Genomic DNA, 25,929 nt, shown 5'->3' on the forward strand with positions numbered 1-25,929 from the left:
AACAGGGAAAACAGAAACTGTTACACCACAGTTATTTGTATCAAAAGAAGCACGGGTGAAGAAACATGTTTTGTCTTTGTCTAGTTTAGTTTTTTTCCAATTGTTGTTTCCCAAAGTTGATTAGCGAGGGCAAGATCGAGGGCCGAAGAGGTTTGGGACGGAAAAAAATGTCGTGGCTGCAGAACATAAGACAGTGCACAGGCATTAGTAACATACAGACGTTGATCCACACAGCCAGAGATAGGGAAAACATGGAAAGTGTGGTCGCAAACATCCATTAATGGATAAGCAGAGAAAGAAGATAGAAGTAGAATGTATTAGGGGTAAATGTCCTGTATTAGGGCAATCTTTAACAAAAATCGACATTTTGGGGAAGAATTTTTATTGCTCTCAATAGTAATTTGATGATTTTTCTTTACGAGCAACTATCTTTTTGGTTAATTTGCTTTTCGATCAATTATTTTCGGGTAGATTATTTCGGTATTTACAACGCAGAAGTATTTACAAAAAATAACTATTTTATTTTGTAGATTTTCTTGCAGTGCAGTGGCGAAACGAATGAATGAGAGATGAATCCGCCACATAGATATAGACATTTTTTAAGATCTTGATGGTTTCTCAACATTCAAAAAAAAACATTAAATAAATATTTCTTGAAGGTTGATGACACGATTGCGACTATCTGCTAACACACACACACCTACACATTATGGCTAAAGAATATACGAGGCATGTAATATATAAGGAACATATGACGCATGTAATTTTGACATTACCTCACCCAGATATCTATGTAAAAATTTGTGTGGCTAATTAAAGTACCTGAAGAATTAATCTTGAGCTGTTTATTTTCTAAAACTGAACCATAGAAGTGGTAAACTAGGTGTTTTCTTAATTGTCCAAATTGAGCCGGTGCATTTGGGGTGTCCCCGAGGGCCCCAAAGTACAGGTGCGTCGGCGGCGACGGGGCAATTAATAACGGGAGTCGTGGGCGAGCGCGCAACTGCCCGCAATTTGAATATCTTCATCGGCGTAACGGCTACTATTTTTTAAAATTTGTCGGTTTACACGGTTCTTATCAGGCGCCGCTATCGCTAATGGCGCACGGTTTCGATAGCGCGCCCTGTCACAGATAATGGCCCTTATAACGCCGGCTTTTGGACGATGAATGGACAACGTAACACATCGTGATAGGCTTGGTACATATAAAATTTCTTTAAAAAAAGCCAGAGAAAATTGAAAAATCTTTATTAGTGATGCAAGAAAAGAAACAAGAGAACAAACGTGAGACAAATCATGAAAAAGCATATGAATTTAATGTTAAAACGTATCCCATCAAAAACATAGAATGTTGGAGGAACTGCCAAGTCTCGCAACACAATTCTTCCACTATAAAAAGTTGTGAGATCTCATGTAAAATCAAGTCAGTTTATTTTATTTAGTCTTTCTTTAAGCACCTATTCAACATTTTTGTTATAAATTATTTGCTGCGATATAACCTGCGATATACGACCTTGAATGCTCTGTTAATTTAGATAGTAAATTCCGAGTGCGCTAGGTGGCGCATCAAGTTTTTATAGTTGCCAAAAAACTGACAAAAAGGCAGATATAGTCTGTCCAACGAGAAGATCCTTGACAGTGATAGATGTATCTGTCATTTTAATTTCAAAGTAGTTTATTTTATTTTACAAAGAAATAAGTTGGTACAACTGGAACGCATAGCAGGAAATATTTAAAATTTGATTGACAAGATGACAAGTGATTACTTCAAAATATTGTGAAAAAAATGTATAAAACTGAAAAAAATGTAATCGAGTTATTTTATTTAATAAAAACGGTATGTGTTAATACAAAACAAACAAGAACAAGACACTACATACCAAAAAATATAAAAAGAACTATTATTTACTTTCAAGCTTTATGAAACTACCCGCATTTATGATTATATTTATCAATATAACTTATGTACAAATACAAATTTGTAATATTCCACAGGAATAAATAAAACAACATAGGTAAATAAAACAAACTATTTTATTAATAATAACTCCTACCAAATTTTATACCTTAAAGGTTGATTAATTAACTTTAATCTTAATTTTTTTAAACCAGTACCTTTTGACATTATTTTTCTGCAGTACTAAAATACATTATTTGCCTATCGTGTGATGTCGATATTTTACAGTTACTCCAGTTTTTAGTATGTGTTTAGTTTGATCCTTCTACCTTATACGAGATGCACTTATCTACGACGAAATGGTATACAAACTTTATCGATGGCAACTTCATTGGTGTATAAGACTTTCTGCCTGGGCAGCGAGTATTAACCATAAACTGTGCTCTGGGTCTACAGTTAATTTTCACTCGATTTTTTCCTCCACTTGACTTGAAAAAGACACAAAACACACGTAATAATACGAATCAAAATGCATCATTTTCCAAAACGCAGGGTATTTAACAAAAGTTGACACAAAATTATAACCTATAATTTGGCAAGACTTTGACAAGCGTCAAAAATGACAAAAATCTAAAGGCGAGTTCATACGCATCGGCGTCCGTTTGTCGTTCATCGTTCCGTCAAACCAATAAAATTGAAATACGATCTGTCATTTTTTAAATAAACCAATAAAACTGGTTAAAAACAACAAGACACGACGCATGACGGATTTATATTTAAACCCATCCATAGATAACTTAAAAATAATTAGAAACTTTTTTTAGTAAAATAAATAGATTGGTATGGGACGTCATCTGCTTTTCTTCTGTCATCGTCTGTCGAAATCTTACCTGAGAAAAAAACAGAGTATATTTTCTTTCTTTTTCTACCGATCTAAACCACACTTTTCCAAATTTGAAATCATCAGCTGTTTATTATTATTCTGAACTTCTGATCTTGGTGAAGAAGTAGTAAGTGATAAAAAAACATCATTTTCACAAACCGAGTTAGGAATTTGAAAACATTGTTTATTTAAAATTAAATTGTCTCAGATACCTACGTACTTATTACAAGATTCTCCCAGATTTCTATTACAATAATTTTTGTAAATACTTCTATTTTTATGAATATTTAAGTTACTTTTACTCTTAATTTTTTGGAGAAATCATGTACCTATAAAACTATTTGGAGGAAGTTTTTTCGAAGAAAATTTCAAAGTATAATTTATTTATATTAGCTTTATTAATAAATACCTATCTTATAGTTTGAATCTATTCTTATCTGTATCGTAAAATGTGTAATGGAACCAATTGACACTACAATATTTTAACTCTTTAATATTACCTATCCTTTAATTATTTTCTTTGTTGCCAGAGTAATTATGAACCAGTTAGTAACAATCAGATGTAATAAAATAAGTTAAAATAAGTATTTATACTGATTTCTGAAAATCTGATTATTTCTGTTTTGTATCTACATTTCAAACAAATTACACAAAAATAATAAAATATGGTACATTCAAATTTTCCGCCAGGTTTAATTTATTCTTGCCACACTAGATGGCGCCAATTTAAACTCGAAATTAATAAATACACGGGAGTTTTTCTTTAGTATGTTCCGTGGTTTTGTCATCTACTTAGGCTAATAAAAACTAACTGCGTCAAAAGCTTCCACTCTCTAATTTTTTTTATTCTTTCTCCTTTCGTCAAATTTTCATTAAAGTGATTGGGCTGACCCACGTAAATTTTATTTGTTATTTCTTTGTTTCCTACTTCTATATAAATTTAACTAGCAAATTAATTACATATAACATAGCAATCAACAGATCAGTAGTAATCTGTACAGTACAAGATTTATTTATTTATTTTTATTGTAATATCTTTGTAGCTGATCCCTGCGCGCTGCACTATGTACAATTTATCTAGGATATACCGGTGCGTCTCAAAAGTCGCTCACCTCTATTATTTTTTTTATTTTTTTTAGATAAAAAAACGAGATTTCATATGTTATTATATGATATAAATTAGGATTAATTGACGTATTCAGTTCTTTTCGGTCACTTCCTGTTTCACCGGAAATGACTGCAACTTTTGATTTTTAAATGACACCCTTGGTATTTTTTTACTTCATTTGATAGAATATTACATTCTGAATAGAATGAAATAGAATTTCAACTTTTAGCATTTTCAATTAAAAAAAATATAGCATTTTAAATTTTAATTTAGAGTGCTCATAAGCACGAGTGGCATGAGTGCATGAGTGGTCATAAATTTGACAACAATTTAACACGAAATACCAAGTTGTGTGGTACCAAATCATTCGTAAAAAATGCTTTTTCCAAATATGTTAACGAACCATCCTCGTTCTATTTGAAAAATATTGAGATATGATTAAAAATACTATTTCGGCATCTTTTAACCGACCAGGACAAGACACGAAAAACATTAAACGAGCAAATCTATTTTTCCAAGGCTCCTTGATTAAGAGTTAGTCTTTTCTAGATTTAAATTTAAAATACGTTTTTTAAGGAAGAATGTCAAAAATATACACATGATATGTCATTCTATTCAGAGTGTCATTTTCTTTTGAATAAAGTAAAAATATACTGAGGATGCCATCAGAGCCGGCGGAAGGCAAATATTGAGACCGGGCGAGTACCCTATCTGGCGCCCCGCCCCCAATAGTTATTATAATTCTCTTTTTCTTTCAATACTGTCCTTTAACTACAACTAAGCATATTTATGCTACTTTAACAATAAATTTTCACTTAAAAATACTTCAAAATTCTTCTCTTCTTTCAATCTTAGTCTGCGGTTTTTGTTTTTTGTATACCGGGTGCGTCTCGAAATTTACTCACCCCTATAACTTTTTAATTTTTTTACCTAAAAACGAAATTTGGTATGTTAGTATATGACATAAATTATTAGGATTGACTATTCAATTGTTTTTGGCCACTTTCTGTTTCACCGGAAATGACTAAAATTTCTGATTTTTAAATGGTACCTCGGTATATTTCTACTTTATTCGATAGAAAATGACACTCTGAGTAGAATGACATATTTATCATATATCAACTTTTGACATTTTCTTTCAAAAAGCTTTATATTTTAAATTTCAATCTAGAGTGCCATGGCTCTGTTAAAAACACTAATTTTTAAACATGGAGCCTTGGAAAAATTGATTTAATCGTCTAATGTTTTTCATGTCTTGTCCTGGCCTGTCCAAAAGATGCCAAAATCATATTTTTAATCGAAAATATCAAAAGATGACATGTGTCATAAAGTAGAAATATACCGAGGATGCTATCGAGGGTGCCATTTAAAAATCAAAAGTTGTAGGTAGTAATTTCCGGTGAAACAGGAAGTGACCAAAAACAATTGAATACGTCAATTAATCCTAATTTATGTCGTCTACTAACATACCAAATTTCGTTTATTTTCTGAAAAAAATACACAAGTTATAGGGGTAAACTACTTTTGAGACGCACCCGGTATATAGAGTTATGAGAAGTAGAATTCCTTTTGAAATAGAATTATCTTTGAAAATATTAGTATTTAGTTTCAAGCAGTTGCATGATTTTCTATTAGAATTTAAGAAAATTTTCTTTTCTTTTTCACAATCAATGATTTCATGCGGAATCAGTTTATGATCAGATACAGTTTTGTATCTGATCATAAACTTCAAAATGAGGTTCAGCCAGTGTTTGAGATGCATTCCTTTTGTCTTGCTCTAATGAGAAAATTCTACGATTCTGCTACCATTTTCCGTGTATTATTACACATTCGATTGGGAAAATCAAAATCATCAACAGATTGATATGTATTTTTCCCACTACTGTTAATAAATTAATTTAACTAATGAGGCAAACTTATAAGCTTTTTTTTTGGATAATAAGGATATCGAGCTTCTTGCAAATGAATATTTACCTCATATAATTTTAGGGTACATCAGCCATTAATAACAAATAAAATGGTAGTAGAAAAAGTGCTATTTTGAGCAGTCAGTCTAAAACTGTCAATTTTGCTGGCTCTTGACCCAAAACAGTTTGTTTAGAGAAAATTTATAAAAACACAAATTATGGAAAGAAAGGTTATTTACAAAAAGTTGATAGCTTTTGAATTATAAGTAAAATACCACGAAAAAATCAGATTTATATCTTTTTATTTTATTTTGTTTAAGATTTTTCCACGAAAATGAATTCGCAAATCCCAGTTTCGAATAGAGCACCCAAAAAACATATAGAATGGAAGAAATTAAAACTATCCCAAAACTTTCGTGCAGAGGATTTTTTGAGCCTAATTTCAGTCTAGGATATAGTAGTGTTTATAATGTTTAAGTCAGCTATTCTTTCCTATGTGGTGTGGTAATTGGTAATATTTTAATGTGGAAATTCATAGTACCGATTAATTATTGATCTGGTCATTCGTTACTCTTTTTTTAGATTACTGTTTTAAACATTTTAGTTGCCGTCGTAGCGCCCCTCGTATACGGCGCCCCGGGCGGCCCTTGCGCCGGCCCTGGATGCCATTTAAAAATCAAAAGTTGTAGTCATTTCCGGCGAAACAGGAAGTGACCGATAACAATTGAATACGTCAATCAATCCTAAATTATTTCATATACTGCCATACCAAATCTCGTTTTTTATCTGAAAAAATAAAAAAGAAGTGATAGAGATAAGCCACTTTTGAGACGCACCCGGTATTTACAGTTCATATTTCTTATAGCAACAAATAAAAGTTTTATTATGAAATATAAATTTTTGCAATCAAATTTAAGTAAGTTTAATGTTCGGCACTAAATTTATATCAACTTCTAAATTCAAGAGCAAGGTTTCTGTTCATTATTTTGGTATACCCCGACGATCGATACCGTCTAAATATACCTCTATGGTTTCGTTTATTTTTCCAACAGGGCAGCTAAATAAAACACCTAAAGTATATCAGTCAAGATTTATTTATTTTTTATTTATAGTAAACTCTCGAAGGTTTTCTGATATACAGAGATCCCTGATAGTGACAGCTTTATTTACAATAAAATTCTTTTTACAATATTTTCCCGACTATTTTTAGATTCGGGCTTATGGAAATTTACACTGTTGTTTATTCGTGTTTTTCTTCCTCTTACAGAAATTAACTGTAGAGAGGCATGTCGAAAAGTTAGTTTTTCATTAAAACCTTCAAAATATACATAATTCGAAACCAACTTTTCGATTTTTTTTATACGACACAATTGCTCATAAAATAAGCAATGTGTTCATTGCACGAAGGAACGCTCAATATATTAAAAATATTTATATAAATATACAATGATTTTTAATATTCACAGTCAAAAATTAAGGTTTTAGCAACATTTTATTAATTCCAAGATAAAAATTACAAGAAGGCGAATTTACAATAATATAAAACAAAAATTGCAGGGCCTATAAATATACATCATTTATTGTAAAATATAATCATTCACAAATTACTTTAAACACATAAAACGTATAATAAACTCAGATTAAATATAGGTACATATTTAATTTGATTTGTATAATCGAAAAAAACGGCGTCAGCGTAGGCTATGAAATGAATATCACTTATATTTTCATTTTCGTCATTTTATATGGGAAATGTCATCGATCGTCATTTCCCAGCTAACTGGACGTCGTTTTTTTTTCAATCATACGGTATGTACATCAATTAATTACATTACAGTCAAAAAGTTATATAGTCAAGTGGGCTTTGACTTTGACAGAATTCTAATATAATTTTTCATAAGATTTGTTTTCCTCTGTCATTACATAATATATTGCACACATGATAATAAAACTTCTTGATCACACTGTATTTAAAAAAGAATTAATACAAAACAAGAACAGAGTTTATAATAAGTTGTATTGCAATTTCTGTTTTTTGCTGTTCATTAAAATATTGCTAAAACTTACTTTACAAAAGACAATTAGAAAACATAATATGTAAAAAATATTTACAGCTTCACAGCAACATTTACAAAAATATATACAGCGTATTTTTATAAACAAACAAAATAAATAACAATAATTCGATCACAGGCTAGAAAGAAGAGTGTCAAAATTACATAAAATTTATATTTTATCTATTCCTCCTAACCAAACAATTTTCACCCCCCTTGAATACAAAATTTGTCTATAAAAGATTTATTATACAGACTGGATAATTCTATTAGAAATTCATTTTCCCAGAATGGTCCTTATGTGGAGATATTTGTAACCATCCAATCTGTATAACGTTTATAGAATGTTTTAAGAAATATTATACACATTAAAATTGAAGTCTTGAAGTGTATGTTTCGGTAATTTTTGTTTTAGGAAATATATATATGCGAAGAAATATGAGTATATGAAGATATTAGTGGGCATATAATAAAATTATTTAGATTAGTTAATTTAATGTTACTTAAATATTAATTATCTATACGTTTATATTATCTTATTATTATTAATTTATGCAGATTACTTATACTGGGCGAGTCTTAAATAAGTACAAATATATTTAGGGGTAATATATTTCGACCCCAGAAACACATCTATGAGGTTTTTCTCCCGAAAAAAATGAAAATTTAGAATTTTTTCAAAAATGTTCTAGAATTTTGTTTAATTTTTAGATAAAAAAACATAATATTTTCAAAATATGACAACATAGGTAGTAGATCAAATTTACCAGAAAGAAAATCCAGAAAAGATCCAATGGTTCTCAAAATTTAAACCAAAAATATTTTTTTTGGGAAATTTTCAAAATAAAATATCTGTTATTTTGGACTTATTTGAAAAAGGATAAAGAGAAAATATGTTTCTTTTATCGAGAACTACTAGCCCTGAAAATATTTACACTTATTTAAGACTCACCCTGTATAAAAATAATCGTAATAGTAAAACATAATTAATGTCAATATTGTAATAATGAAGGAGAAGCAAATTTTTTGATATTTTAGAGCTGTTATTTAGAAATAACAGTTGTAACTGTTGTTTTGGTACTTTAAAAAATAACAGGTATAAAAATAACAGTGGATTATAACAAGTTGGGATAGTGTGCAACGAAATTTAACAAACATATAAATAAACAACGAGTTTTGAGAGTAACTGTTATTCGAAAAACCTTAGAAGTGTCGTTTTTGTTTTAGACTTATAGAATTATCTACTAACATTAGTTTAATTTCTTCTTTGAGTTTTTCTGTTTATTTTTAAAATTACAGTTGTGGGTTGGAGCCTTTGGTCTTACAACAACAAAATAGTTCACCACAATGCACCAAAATACTTTACTTTTGCACTGGACTCGCATTTCGCTAACTATGTTAGCATCATCAGCAGATGATTAGAACTAGACGGTAAATTTTAATCATCTGCTGATGATGCAAAACTTAGTTAGCAAAACGCGCGACAAGTATAAAAGTAAAGTGTTTTGGTGTATTGTGGTAAAACAGTGATTTAAAGATTGAGATAAGATCAATTTTAAGATTCCAACCCCCAACTGTAAGAAACCTGTTATTCTTCAAATAACAGTTCTATCCGCTCTGTTATCTCCACAAAGACTTATTTATTTCAACGTGTATAACATTTCAACTGGACAATAATCCTCAACATCACTTAAACCCTAATACGCCGTGGCCGCCCCCGTGTGATGATGCAACCCACTAAACGGACCCCCCAGCCCACTCAAATGTTCCGTATGACTGTTGGGTCCCGGAGGCTGACACCCCGTGTACCAGTCACTGATCGAGGTCGCTCCAGGCACTTGCAGCCCACCAGAGTTCTGCACGTGCGGACTCACGGCCACCGAGATGGAACCCGCACTGGAAGTGTTGCTCTCCTCACCATCGGAGTCGTAGTGAGGAGGTGACCTCCCGCTCATCCCGTGCACCTTCATGTGCTTCCTGAGTGAGGAGGGGTGTGTGTAGGACTTGTCGCAACCCGCGACGCGACAGTTGTAGGGCTTGTCGGAGGTGTGGACGTGCGAGTGCTTCTTCCGGTCGGAGCTGTTGGCAAAGCGTCGGTCGCAGCCCTCGAATTCGCACTTGAAGGGTTTCTCGCCTGTAATAACAAGGAAAAAAGGATTTAGTAATGTGTAAACTTGGAAAATAAGTTATAGTAATACTTTTATTGTCCACTATTATAATACAAAATATGCATTCTTTTTAAAAACCATATAGATATAAAATTTGGAACTTTTGGAAATGTTTAGTTAAAAGACATAATATATTCATAATATGGCAAAATATATACAGGGTGGTCCGAACTGTATTCCGGAAACTTCGGCAGCATATTTTCCAGATTAAAACAAGTAAAAAAGTTACAGGGTGTAGAAGTTTCATTTTTATTTCGATTTTTTTCCAAATAATTTAAGTAACGTCAATATTTGGATGAAAATTGGTGTCTGGGAGTTTTTGGACATGAGAAAATCAAATTTGTCGTGTCACAAAACTCCCGAACACCAATTTTCATCCAAATATTGACGTTACTTCAAAAATTATTTAGAAAAAATCGAAATAAAAATGGAACTTCTACACCCTGTATCTCCGAAACTAAGTATTTTAGGACATACATTTATACGAACTTTTTTACTTATTTTTATCTGCAGAATATACTGCCGAAGTTTCCGGAATACAGTTCGGACCACCCTGTATAGTAGATTAAATTTAAAAGAAATAAAATCCAGAAAAGATCCAGTGGTTCTCAAAATTTAAGCAAAAAATCATTTTATTTTATTTTCAAAGTCTCGGTTATTTTGGCCTTATTTGAAAAACGGTAAACAGAAAATATGTTTCTTTTATGGAGATCTACCAGCCCTGAAAATATTTGCATTTATTTAAGACTCACCCTGTATACCGGGTGCGTTTTAAAAATGCCTCACTCCTATAACTTTTTTATTTTTTCAGATAAAAAATACTAGATTTGGTATGTTAGTATATGACATAAATTAGGAATGATTGCCATTTTCAATTCTTTTCCGCCATTCCAGTTTCACCGGAAATGATTACAATTTTTGATTTTTAAATGGTACCCTCGGTATTTTTTTACTTTATTCGATAGAAAATGACACTCTGAATAGAATGACATATATCACAACAACAATGGCAATATGTCAACTTTCGAGACAAAATTGTATTTTAAGGTTCAATCTAGAGTACCACTGGTTGTGTTAAAAATACTAATTTTTAATCAAAGAAACTTGGAAAAATAGATTTGATCGTCGAATATTTTGAATGTTTTGTCCTGGCTCATATCTCAATTTTTTCCAATGAAAAGGTGTAATTTGGTACCATACGCTTGGTATTTCGAGACAAATTGTCGTTATGAATCGCATGTTGTAATTTCAAATAAACCATATTCGAAAATGTCAAAAGTTGACATATGTCATTATTCTATTAAGAGTGTCATTTTCTAGAATAAACTAAGAAAAATCCTAGGGTGCCATTTAAAAATCAAAAGTTGTAGTCATTTCCGGTTAAACAAGAAGTGACCGAAAACAATTGAATACGTCAATCAATCCTAATTTATGTCATATACTAACATACCAACTCTCGATTTTTTTTCTATAAAAATTTATGGAGGTGAACTAATTTTGAAACGCACCCGGTATAAAAGTATTTAAACATTTATTTCCTATTTCTGGAAATGGTAATATGTATACTTTTTGTATATGTTTATAGGTACACATACAACGAGATGGTATTAAAAAATAAAATTGTAACAACCGACACCGTATGATCCCAAAAAAACGGCGAAATGACGATCGATGATTTCCTAAATAAATTTACATATAAAATGACAACGATTGTCATTTCATAGCCGTTATACATTTTCATTTCATACGGTATTTTAGAAATGTCTAGGGTCATATCAAAAAACACCTAGACATCAATTTTCACCCAAATATTGATTCTAGTTCAGAAATGATTTAGAAAAAACCGAAATAAAAATGTAGCTTCTACACCCTGTATCTCCTCTATTATACAAACATTTTTACTTATTTTCATCTGCAGAATATGTTGCCAAAGTTTCCCGAATACAATTTGGACCGCCCTGTATATTAAAAAATAAAAAAAGTCAGACAAATAATGTTTCTTTTTTAAAGTTTCATTTGAATTAGATTAATCAAAAAAGCTATTTATGTAATGATTTTCTACGTAGAAAATACCTTCGGTAAAAATCAGAAGGTGCAAGACTTGAGAGAGTCTTCCAAAAAGTCCAGGACCAAGAGTACTTATTAGCAAGATCAAGATTAATGAGAATCTTGCTAATAACTGATAATAACAACGTATTTGAATAAAAATAAACTTTTCAAATCAACAATATTAACAATAGAATATTTAAAGGTTAAAATAAAATTATTTTATCAGAAAAACATCTGTTCCTTCTTCGAATGAAAAATTACGACAACAATTAAATAGTATAAATTATTTTTATTTTGTCGCTGTTGACATTTATGTCCAGTCAATTATATAAGTTGTAAATTAATATTCATTATAACTTCCTAATTACTAGCCAGATGTTATCAGATAAATAAGTATTACCTAATTATAAATTGGCAAAAATAATTTGTACCTAAATTATTTTGCTGCTAACGAATATACAAACATTCACAATGATTGAATTTAAAATGAGTACAAAGAATTAGTTAATCAAAACTTAAATTACGTGTTGAATTAAATTCAGAATATATTTTCGCTCTTTTACTGGCATTTAAAATAAAGAGTCGAAATATTTTAATCAACATAAAAAAAAAGATACATACATTAATATTATTAGTTAGTTTTGTTTTATTAAAAATCGCATCGTTCATATATGGGGCCATCCAAAACGCTGTCCATGAATGATGGGCTTGGGAACCATAGGTATATGCGATCTCGAACCCAAACGATTTGGTCCCACATTCCATCATACGTAGGCGGTTGGAATGGACGAAAAAAAGGGATAAAAAAGTTACATTTGACCCTTTAGGATGGACCCAAAAAGAAACAAGTATCTTTCAAGTCTGCTAAGTTTATTACCTATGTCTTAATTTTTACTCTCGCACCTTTCATACCTTAATAAAATAATTTGTTTGTGACCTGGGTATTTTAATTTGCATTGGTAAGCGCTTAAAAATAAAAGAAAATATATATGTCTGATTCAACAATATCAATCATTTACAATCCACCGAAAATATTAATTTTCAATCGACTTAGCTTGTATGTAAAAAATGTTTTAGCTGTGTTTTGATTTCTTTTAAGTACATTTGTTATTTTCTACATTGTTTGGTTACATTTGCTTTTATTGATTTTTACATATTTAAGTAAACGAAGAAAAAATGTCAGTATTATAGATTTACATTAGAAAAACAAATTAAATATACATTATTATATATTATGTGTATTATAATATTATATTATATATTATTATACAGGGTGGCGCCTCTCATACGACGTGGACTCTCCAAGGAGAACGACAGTTTGTATTGAAGTGAAGTTTTGTAAGCATGTGTAGTTTCATTTAGAGCATTTATAGAGTTCTACAGGGTGTTCCCAAAAAAGTTACACATCAAAGTTTTTGTAATCGAATACCCTATATATTAATTGATTTTTGGATTCTAGGAGAAAAAATAAAGGTGAGGTTCAATTAATAAGTATATATGACTAAAATGAAAGGTTTTTTGGCATATTTTTAACATTCAACAAAAATGAAGAACAATTTTTAAATTTCAATAAAAGCTAGCTAAATTGGACTTTACTTGGATCTAATATGGCGTTAAAATAACCATTATAATTTAACTCAAATTGAAACTGGACCCAAAAAGTTATAGCGGGTGAGACAAAATTAATATTCAACTTTGGTTACATTTAAAAGCAAGTAATTATTTTATTTGAAATGAAACACCCAGTATATTATTCCGCTATTCAATGGAAAATTAATATCTCTTCAAAAATACTACATAATAAGGTTGCCTACTTTTAAACAAAGATTTCCAAGATATTTTAATTTTTATGATTTAGTGTCAGCAGATGATAATTTTGATAATTTTTTAATAGTGTAATAGAATGGCACATATTGTGATTTAATCTGCCATTCTATTACTATTAGTAATTAGTAGACTATTATACTCCAAAAAAAATTACATAAGTATTTAGAAAGTATAATCATGACAAAACAATATAGTAAAGTATCGCAGTAAAAATATAGTAAAGTACCGTATGATCGAAAAAAAACCGCGGCCAGTTGGCTGGGAAATGACGATCGATGACATTTCCCATACAAATTTACACATAAAATGACAGCGATCTTCATTTCATAGCCATGGCTGACGCCGTTTTTATTCGATCATACGGTATAAGTGGAATAACTGGTAGTATAATTCAGTATATGACAATATTGATATTCAATAGAAAGAGATTACATTAGGAATGTAGCTGAGTGTAATGGATATTCTCCTTCAATAGTTGATAAAATAATTAGAAAACGTAGGTATAAGTTTTTGATTTCTGAAAATTCGACTTTTGAAGTGGAGAAAGATACGTCAAAATATTTTTCAATATTGTTTGATAGAGAATTATCCCGTGGTCTAAAAGGAATTTTTAAGAATGTCAATTATAAACTTGTATATAGTGCTAATAATAAATTACACCAATTATTAGGTAATCCAAAGGATAAAACACATCTACTGGAAAGATCGGGTATTTATGAAATTTCTTGTAAAGATTGTAATCAAAAATATGTTAGGCAAACTAGAAGATTAATATTAACTAGATTTAAAGAACATTTAGCTCAGATAAGATACGGTAGACCGGATAAATCTTGGCTTTGCTGAACATATTGTTGATAAAGAATATTGTATAGATCTTAATCACCGCGACCTTACAGATGTATGGTGTGTTTTAAAAAAATTATAGACTTCTGGAATGTTTTCTTCATCGAAATTACAATTGGCGTTATTTGGGACAAGGTGTTCTTAATAGCGCCAACAGCAACCGAATATATTTTTTTCATGAAACTTTAATATGGCGTTAATTGGTTCACTGACCTTAACAAATTCCAATGTTCTAGTACGAGTCTTTTTTGATAAGTCGATAGTATTGTAATTTTGGTCCAAAAACCTATTTCTTGCGACTTTGAACCTCCCAAAATAATAGTCTAGATCCGCCTCTGCCCGCATCTATTCTTCTGCGCCTCCGGCCTATCCGAAACGGTGCAGTTTACGACAGTCGCGAGTGTGGAATCGGCCTTTGTTTTTGCGGATCGTTCCTTTTTGTGCGAAATACGACGTGGAATCGGGCCCGGACGGGCACTTGGCCGGAGGTTAAATATTCCGGCGTAAACGTGATTTATTGCCTCATTGTCATTTTTATTTATTTTTGATTTATTGTTATTTATTGCCTCGATATATTTTCGGTTGTGTGTTGCCGTTCGGCCGTGAAAAGGGTCGCTGCAGGTTGGCCCTCTTGACGATTTTATTCTCTTTTCGCTCGATTTCGTGCCTCCTCTCTCCCTCTATCGCCCTGTTAGCCTCTCGCGTTCTTTGTCGTCGTATTCCTTCTTGTTTGCTGAACGGATCCGCAAAATAGATCTGTCAAACGGTACAATGCAGCTATTAAATGCGAAGTTAGGTCTTTTTTATACCGGTGCGAAGGTCCATCTATCTTTTATTAAGAGCTGATGCGTTATAATTCAATATATTTACAATTTATAGTGTTAAACATGAAATAATATAATTATTAGAGCGCTTTGACTTCTGGTATGTTTTCTTCATCGAAATTACAATTGGCGTTATTTGGGACAAGGTGTTCTTAATAGCGCCAACAGCAACTCGAATATATTTTTTCATGAAACTTTAATATGGCGTTAATTGGTTCACTGACCTTAACAAATTCCAATTTTCTAGTACGAGTCTTTTTGATAAGTCGATAGTATTGTAATTTTGGTCCAAAAACCTATTTCTTGCGACTTTGAACCTCCCAAAATAATAGTCTAGATCCGCCCCTGCCCGCATCTATTCTTCTGCACCTCCGGCCTATACGAAACGGTGCAGTTTACGACAGTCGCGAGTGTGGAATCGGCCTTGTGCTTGCGGATCGTTCCTTTTGTGCGAAATACGACGTGGAATCGGGCCCGAGGACGGGCACTTGGCCGGAGGTTAAATATTCCGGCCGTAAACGTGATTTATTGCCTCATTGTCATTTTTATTTATTTTTGATTTATTGTTATTTATTGCCTCGATATATTTTCGGTTGTGTGTTGCCGTTCGGCCGTGAAAGAGGTGGCTGCAGGTTGGCCCTCTTGACGATTTTATTCTCTTTTCGCTCGATTTCGTGCCTCTTCTCTCCCTCTATCGCCCTGTTAGCCTCTCGCGTTCTTTGTCGTCGTATTCCTTCTTGTTTGCTGAACGGATCCGCAAAATAGATCTGTCAAACGCTACAATGCCAGCTATTAAATGCGAAGTTAGGTCTTTTTATATACCGGTGCGAAGGTCCATCTATCTTTTATTAAGAGCTGATGCGTTATAATTCAATATATTTACAATTTATAGTGTTAAACTTGTTTAAATTTTACATTTTTATTCAAAAAGGAACACTAAATTCGCTAAATAAAACAGAGAAGTGATAAAAGAAAAGAAATACCTTTCCATTTCTGCAAATGCTGCGCAGATAAAATCAATGGTAAATTTTCTATGAGCAAATTAAAACAAAAAATATCTTAAGTGTCCAATAACTGGGTGGTTTACCCTACTCAAGTATACAAACAGAAAAAAATTGTAAAATATACCCTAGATAATACTTTGTATGGCTGTCTTTGGCTGTTATAACTGCCCTATATACGTCCGTTCATACTGTCATTGAGGCTGCATATCATATTGCATTGTGTTTCCATTCTTTAAGGACCAAGCGAAGTTCATTTAATGAAGTTTGTACTGTTTCGCGACCTCTAACCCTTCTGCCAAGCATTTGCCCAACGTCGAACATGATGGGCAGTTCATAGTAGTATCACAGTAGTATATAGTCCACAATAATCACCAAAGCCGCCTTGTCATATTGAACAATAACGTAAATAACTTCCAAAAAAAATGATGACCAAAACTGACCTCTAACTTAGAATTGATCGCTACTGAGTTTGATCGCTCTTAAAGCTGTTTGACTATCGAATGAAATAATAAATATGTAAATTAATCTTATATATAATATATGACTTATTCTTTATTTAAAATGTATAGAATTCCAAGATGGATGGATGGTCTCGAAGTCTAAAAGTGCGTGTCTGAGGTGTTGCGTGATTTAATAAAGCGATTTTCGGTTTTTGTTTATTTTCGAACGACGTGCGTGCCACCGACGAAAATAAAGCAGATTCACTTTCCAGGGTTCGTTTACACGCGGGCTTCATTCGAATTCCTGTCTATATTGCGGCTGGCTTAAGAATGCAAACGTCACTTTTTGTGTCGTATTGATTCGATTTTATCATATATCAAGTTTGAGCAATTTAGTTAACTCAAATTCTTGTGTGTTTAACTCCACATATTAAAAATTCTATCATCAGTTTTGAAATTTGCTCACATTGTAGACCATGACATGTCTTTTTAAGGCAAGCCGATACGATAAGATGTACAACATAGTCTAAAAATGTTTCAATATAGAAGATGGAACACGGACAGGAGTATTTGGGCCGAAAACTAAATATTCCCAACCAAGGGGCTAAAAATCTACACTGTCGAAAGATGTGTACAACTTATCTTACATAGGAACTATCAGAAACAAGAAATAACCATCTTATTCAATGTCAGGCAGCATTAAAAACGATCAACTCAGTAACTATCAATTCAAAGTTGGTCAAGGATGCCTTGAAAAGCTGAACAAATTAGACAAAAACAATAAAGTCCTCCTACTCTGGGTGCCAACCCACCAAATATAGAAGGCAATGAAAAAGCATACGATCTATCCAGAAAAGAAGCAAACCCTCCACTATCTGAACCAGAATCGTTCAGCTTCTCTAGTGGAAACCAACTTAAAGCTCAACCTATCTTGGTCCAGAGCCAGTACTGGGAATACCCAAATGTATGGCCCGTAGTGCACTAAAACTCTGGATCAGGGAAAAGCAGAATGTCCATTAGAGAAACAGACAGGGACACAGCAAGGCTTTTATCCAAGGATCTAGCTCTAAAACCGCAAAAGAAGTGCTAATGCTGAGCAGGAAAAAAGTGCGGATTACAACAGGCCTATTGACAGAACACATGGCTCTCAAGTGTTACCTGAACAAGCTCAACCTGTATCAAGGAAGTCTTTGGTGCAGACTCTGCGATAAATATATCAAGGACTTGCATAAGCTAGTGCAGGGCACAGGGATAGGAGAATGGGTGCAGATATAGAAAGGGGACAAACACAATAGGCCTCACAGGTCGCAGTTTTTCCGGTAGAGGACGGCCCCTTGTTATGAAAAAAAAACTTAAAGCTCATGAACCTGGATGATTTCATTCGTAACCTGGAATGGGAATCCTCCAACGGTCTAGATATTCGAAGAAATTTTTCAGAACTTACTATTACGGTTTTTTTAACAGGACACTGGCTCCTCAACAAACACCTCAGTAAATTGAAGCTAAGAAACAACGGCGAATGCAGATTCTGTGGGAAAAATGGGGAAACGCCAAAACACCTTATCACTGAGTTCGCCGAGACGACAACCATTTGTGCCGTGAAGTAGGTATGGTACAGCTGATATCGAAGATGGAGATCTAATCTTATTTATGATGCGTTATAACTCAAGAAAGGGGAGCACAATAGATCTGTAAGGTCGAAGTGATAAACCCCCATCCCATAGATTCTACATTCTATAAGTGTCGCAATACAGTTTTTGTAATTGATAAGATTCAGTAACCTTGTATTCATCTTAGAATTTTACTCGGAATTCTAGACATGTTGTTGAAACCTCAAAAGGATCTTTATGCAATTGTAGTTGAAATCAGAAAACTCAATACGACGCTGACAATTCCCATCGCAAGCTTCCAAGTCCACAGTTCTATCCTTTCTTAATCTTTCTATCATCATCATCATCATCATTTAGTCTTCCGTCCACTTCTGAACAAAAGCCTCCCTTAACTCTAGCCATTTCTTTCTATTTTGTACCACTTGAATCCATTTTCCAGCCACTCTCTTAATATCATCTGTTCATCGACTAAGAGGTCGTTCTCGGCTTCTATAGACCTCGTGTCTTGGTCTCCATTTCACAAGTCTCTTTATCCATCCTCCATATGTTATCTTAGCCACATGTCCTGCCCAATTCCATTTAAGATGTAAGACAGATATCACCGCATCTCTTACTCCTGTTCGATTTCGTATAGTATGATTGGGTATTTTATCTCTAAGTGTAACTCCCATGGGCCATTCCATTTTCCATTGCATGACCTGTATTCTAGAATATCGAATACAGAATCTTTCTATAATTAGTGTTAATTTTTGAGTAGTTTTCTGTCAATTTTTAGTAAATGATGTCTAGATTAAATTCTTCCAGAAAATGACGTCTAGATATTAACCTCTACAAAATTATTATGGATTGTCATTCCTCTGCAGGGCAACGACCAGGCTACGTCAAAACACCGGTTCCCATTAGAACACCGAAGTTAAGCGACGTAAGACGATGCTAGTGGATGGAAGGGTGATCGGTTCGAAACTGTGTATCGTGCTGTTGTCCAAAAAAGGCAAAAGTGTAAAATCTATTGACACACACTGCTCATTTACGCCGGTTCGAGGCCGGATGAGATCGGATATCTCGTGAGTAATAGTCGATTTAGACTTGCCAAGTCGGCAGGCCATGATATGGCCGGGGACCACGGTTCGAATTCCGCGTAAACAAAGTAGGCCCCGTCCAGATTAGCCTCTGCCGCCTTTAACGATATTTTTTTTGATTACACGATATAAATAAGAAAATAAATAAGACAATGGAAACTCGACATAACAGTTTTCTATTTGAAAGAAGAAGACTATGGCAAATTGACAACTACAGCGTAAATTAATGTTAATAAATGTATCCATGTTAATTTCGATGATCTAAGAAGACATCTGACTGACCTTCCTCTTCTCAAATGGACATTATATTCTCGTATTTGGCGGGACTGATGCTTCGCAAAATCCGTGAATACTAGACAATAGAAAGGAAAAAAAGCTGGACGCTGAGCTCTCTTGCGGTATTCCCTACCCGACAAAAATACAATAAAAAAGAATTTACTACAGTTTTTTCTGTGAAGTGGGCCTGCTTTTTGACGTTCGGCGACCGAGTCAAATCGGATCCTTATTTATTTCTTTCGGTTTAGTGGAGATTTACCTGGTGTCAGTTAAAGGGGCCTAGAGAAACGGTTCTCTTATTCAGTGTTACGCAAGATGTGGTATATTGTCTCACACTTTCTGACTTCAACTAAGTTTGAAAATACGGCAAAAATGAAGACAATCTTATACAGGATGTTTCAAAAAACATGTACCATCTCTCGTGGGGATGTTCCTGCTTTGTCGTAGATAGGATTAAAGTCCTTTTTTCGTTTTCTTAGAATTTATTTCTAGTTATTTTTTTTTGTGAAAAAGCTTAGTTTGAACGATTTTAGAATTCGTGCGATGTAATTTGAGAAATTTTAATTTTTTTAAATTAATCATAAATTTGTCTGCGAAAAACTGATGATAAAACAGTTTCTTTGGAACTTTTGGCACACAAACATTTCAAAATTATGGTTTCAGCCTAATACTAAACATGTTTAATTTACGTCAATGATGACAGGTATTGATAATTTCGATTCCAAATATCTCGAGAACCATAACCCGTAGCGATTTTTACCAATAGACCTTTTTTACGTAAAAAACATCGTAAATGTATATTCTTTACTCAGTAGTTTTATACAGGTACAGACGAAGTTATTACTTTTCAAACCAGTTAAAAATATGTAGGTGGCGCCCTCTACAAATCTCACTCATATTGACATCAAAATCAAATTTCTCATATCAAAAAACTCACAGACACCAATTTTCATCCAAATGTTGACAATGATAGTTTTGTTCAGAAATTATTTGGAAAAAAATCGAAATAAAAATGAAACTTCTATACCCTGTATCTCAGAAACTAAGCATTTTAGAACATACATTTATACGAACTTTTTTACTTATTTTTATGTGCAGAATATGCTGCCGAAGTTTCCGGAATACAGACTTGTGTCTAGCCCTAGCAGGCAACTATTAAGCCCGACCAATCACGTTAGAGTTTTTGACAAATACAAATGAATTAACACCTCCATGTAACCACGCTAACCAACCTGATTGGTCAAGCTTAATAGTTGACAGCTAGGGCTAGACACTTCTGGAATACAGTTCGGACCACCCTGTATATTTAGAAACTTTGGTTAAGTTTAATAATATATTTTCGTACTTTTGGGCTTAGGCGTAAAGGTGCTTTACTTTTACGCCTAGGCGTTAAAATGACTTTTTTATATTATCAATCACGTGGCAAAAAGTAATATTTTTGTGATTTTTGAATTCTGAATTATGTTTTTATGAATTTTTAATGCAGAAACAAATATACATTTTATCAGTAAATAAAAAAAAAGAATTATAAATATTTTGATAAAGAAGTTTATCGAAATAATTTTTAATATTAATTAATGAGAACTACTAGAATCATTATTTAATAGATAAACGTAGATATACAACGTAGATATTTTAGAGCATTTTTCTGTTTACATCTAGTTTGTAAAAATAGTACCCAATGGTACTATGTTACAAACTGGATATGTATATAGTATACTTAGGCAACTTTTGTTTATTTACATTATTTGTCTGAGTCCAAAACTTAAAACTATACAAATATGAAAAAAATCGATGGATAAAGCAAAGAATCATAATTTAACGGTCTATTTTCCGTCGAGTTAACACACCCTTGTAGAAAATAATCGGCTAAAATTGACTTATAACAGCTGAAACCGCAGAAGATTAACAACTATACCCAAAAAGAAGAATACGAATTTTATCCAGTCATCGCCGATCCATCAATAAAAAAAAATCAGCCATCAAAAAGGTGGAACAAAAAAAAACGGATTTAATGTTGCTTAGCAAAACTCTCTCAGATTGAATTTGACGCCTAAAGCTACGTTTACACGATGCAAGTTTTGCTTGCGCAAGAACTTGATTGCAAATACTTGCTTAATGGGAACTGTGTTTCAAGTAATTGCTCAACTGATTGTACAAGAAAAATTACTTTGCAAGTAAAGTTGATCGACGATCTACTTTTCTTGCACGCTAGGACTTGCAGAGCGAAAATTTGAGATGTAAACACATTGTCAAGTTCTTGCAGTAGCAGTTGCCCGAAAAAATGACACCAAGCTGGTTGTCTGACGACCAAATTATGAGGTTGTTAAATTTCCAAAAAGCACCAATATTTGTGAACGTTGAAGTGTACACCTTATTGTACACTATAGAAATCAAAATATGAGAGATGCTGTCTCTGAAAACATTTTGGAATAAATAATTTTTCCTTAGATTTATCCATGGTTTTACCCATACTCTTGCTTTTTGATTTTTCTTACAAAGTACGCAAATCATTACATATGTACTTAACGTACGACATTAAATATTTACGCCATATTTAATAATCTCTGTGGTATCCATAGTTCTTGCGCAATAACTTGACTAGTGTAAACATACAATTTTAAAATGTTCAATTGCAAGTACTTGCCATCAAGTATTTGCGCAAGCAAAACTTGTATCGTGTAAACGCCGCTTAAGGCTTAGCCCGATCCTGTCATGTTAAGCCACGCCCAAAATTTCAAACACACGTGCTTTGATTAAGGTTTGCAGAGCTTCAGCATTTGCCATAAAATAGCGAGCAATTTATTACAAAACCATATAAATTGTATATCACTGTAATCACAAAACTTCAATCTATTTCCGTATTGTAACAGGATTTTAAATTATGTCTTTATTTTCGAAAATTTAGTCCAAACATAAGGAATATTTTGTTGATGTTTGACCATCAAAATCTTAAAAATAAGAAGCTGTCTAAAAGTGTGCTACAATACGGATATATCTTTAATTTCCTTCTTCGTTTGTGTAAAAATACCTAGCCAGTTTTACATAAAACGTTAAATGCCGAACGCGTATTTTGCTACTTTTCCCAACTAGTGAAATGGACCCTTAAATCAAGTATGTAAAGAAATGTTTTACGATACAGTCTGACATAATATTATTTAATGCTAACAGATAGTTTTTATGTTTTTAATACATTTTTTAGTGTATTAATTTAAATTTTATTGTTCCGGTCCTGAATTATTAAATCTTCAGCGCTAAAACTCTTAGAAGACTATTTATTTATATTTACTTTTCTTTCGAAAGTGACAATTGGCCGGCAGAATGGCAGTAGTGCTCGAACAGAGGCAGCCAACGACAAAAGGCGCAAAGAATAAAACCTAAATAAAATATATTATATACGGTGCTTGTCACTGCGATGAATGCGTGATAAATAGCTGCATATTTAGATCTGGGGTCGGATTAAAGAAAAAATAGAGAAGAATTGGAAAGGAGGGGAGATGTTAGAAGGAGATAGGGTGGCAGAAACGGAACTGGATAATTTAAATAATATACTCAAGAAGGTATGGTATTTTTAACTTTACGGATTTTGTTTGTTTACATGTTATAAGTATGCATATTAGATTAACAAGAAGCTGCGTGGAAGATCTGTCAAATATCTTCTTAAACGTATGAAACCATCATTGTATAGATTGTAGATTGTATGAGTGGGGGAAGTTAATCACCGCGACGCTATAGATCTATTGTGTCCCTCTTTCTTGTGTTATACTCATCATTCCGTCTCAGGACTTTGACAAAAGCCAGTATCTGAGACGGTTTTACAGAGGTCGGTTCTCTATCTTCGATGTGCTGATGTTCACCATTTCCCCGAATCTGCAATTGTCATTTTCTATTAGCGTCAATCTTCTAAGGTGTTCATTGAGGTAACAGCGTCGTTTTAAAAAACCCTTGACAATCCGAAGATTGTTCTTACTTAAATCAAGGAAAATCTTTGATTTTTGCGGTCGCAAGTCCTGAAAAATTTCTCCAAGTCTCTTAGACCGTTGGAGAATTCCCATTCCAGGAGGGAGTCTTTCAGATTCTTGAGTTTTGCTTTAAGTTAGTTTCTACTTGAGAAGCAGAACGGTTCTGGTCCAGTTAGTGGAGTGTTCGGTGCTTTTCTAGCTAAATCGTTTGCATTTTCATTACCTTCTATTCCTTGGTGTGCTGGTACCCAGATTAGGAGGGCTTTATTTTCTTTGCCTAATTTGTTCAGCTTCTCTAGGCATTCTTTAACCAACTTCGAATTGATGGTTACTGAGTTGATTGCACTTAAGGCTGATTGACTATTCCTCGTTTTTTGTTCTGCTATTCTATCGGCAGCCGCCGATCAGCCTAACTGTGACTAAATGAACCTAAACCTGTCTTAAAACCCGTGACCAGTTTATTTGCATTGAGTCGTCACATAAAAATAGGTTTAGTCAAAAACTGTGTTGCTCTTTCACTGTGCGTCTAGCCTAAATCTGGTGAAGGATGACAACACGCGGGGAACTGGTACGTTACGTATTTTCATCACATAATAATAGAGATTTGTTCAGAAGATAATAGATAGATTTAAACCTTAAAGCCTGCTTGACACGGACAAAGTGTACTAGGATCAAATACGCCTGGAGACCGCGCGAGTTTCTCTTGGACGCCCCTTGGATCGTATTTTAAATCAGTTGGCAGGATCCAAACAGCGTCCAAGTGTCTATGCTATCTAAGAACACTTTGACTTTAACCAGGCTTTAACCCCAGATATACCGGGTGCGTCTCAAAAGTGGCGTACCCCTATAACTTTTATATTTATTTATATATACAAATTAGATTTGGTATGTCAGTATATCACATAAATTAGGATTGATTGACGTATTCAATTGTTTTCGGTCACGACTACAACTTGATTTTTAAATGGCACCCTCGGTATTTTTTTACTTTACGAGTATTCGATAGAAAATGACTGAATAGAATGACATATCATATGTCAACTTTTGACATTTTCGCATATGGCTTATTTGAAATTGTAACTTACGGTTCATAACCACAATTTGACTCGATATACCAAGAGTGTGGTACCAAACTATTCGTCAAAAAATGCTTTTTCCAAATATCCTAATGAGCCACTTTCGTTCCATTTGAAAAAATTGAGATATTATTAAAAATAAGATTTGATCATCTTTCAACCGGCAAGGACGAGACGCTAAAAACATTACACGATCAAATCTACTTTTCCAAGGCTCCTTGATTAAAAATTAGTATTTTCACCACAGCCATGGCACTCTAGATTGAAATTTAAAATACAATTTCTTTTTAAGTGAGAATTTCAAAACTTGATATATGATATGTTATTCTATTCGGAGTGTCAGTTTCTATCAAATAAAGCAAAAAAATACCGAGGGTGCCCTTTAAAAATCAAAAGTTGTAGTAATTTCCGGTGAAACATGAAGTGACCAAATAATTGAATACGTCAATCATTCCTAATTTATGTCATATACTAATATACCAAATTTCATTTGTATATCTAAAAAAATAAAAAAGTTATAGGGGTGAGCCACTTTTGAGAATTCGATAAAGATTTTCTGTATAAATTTTAAATCTTTGACAAATCGTTTTTGGAATAACAGAGTTAATGAAAGGATGATAAAATTTATTTTGTTTTTCTCTTTCAGAAGAAGCATCAAATTTAGGAACCACCACTGGTTTCAAATTAAGAAAAGGAATATTAAGTAAATTGGCAGGTTGGTAACAAAATGAGTAATAAAAATAGTTTTTTTTAAATTTAACTATAGACTGCGTCTAATTGAAAAGTAATACTAAAAATTCAGCGAGGCCTCGTTTGCGAGCGATCTCCCACGCAAATCCGCGCAACGAACGTCTTCGCTTATCGGGCGATTCTATCTGGGAGCTCCACGTCCGTCCGACGGGGCACAAAAGAGCAAGGAGCC

At 33.0% G+C, this 25,929-nt stretch overlaps 1 protein-coding gene across 1 annotated transcript in view; it reads right to left on the minus strand.

The window, feature by feature from the left end:
* Positions 1–9,299: 9,299 nt before the first annotated feature.
* LOC115875402 (zinc finger protein ZIC 4-like) overlaps positions 9,300–25,929 on the minus strand; it is a 63,533-nt gene continuing 46,903 nt past the window's right edge. Inside the window, exon 2 of the mRNA XM_030890847.1 lies at positions 9,300–9,983. Coding sequence (XP_030746707.1) covers positions 9,547–9,983 — 437 coding nt within the window. The 3' untranslated portion in view covers positions 9,300–9,546. The remainder of the gene's footprint in view (positions 9,984–25,929) is intronic.

Source organism: Sitophilus oryzae, unplaced genomic scaffold, assembly GCF_002938485.1.
Source record: "Sitophilus oryzae breed Bouriz unplaced genomic scaffold, Soryzae_2.0 scaffold_1385_pilon_pilon, whole genome shotgun sequence".
In the NCBI taxonomy this organism is placed as follows: domain Eukaryota; kingdom Metazoa; phylum Arthropoda; class Insecta; order Coleoptera; family Curculionidae; genus Sitophilus; species Sitophilus oryzae.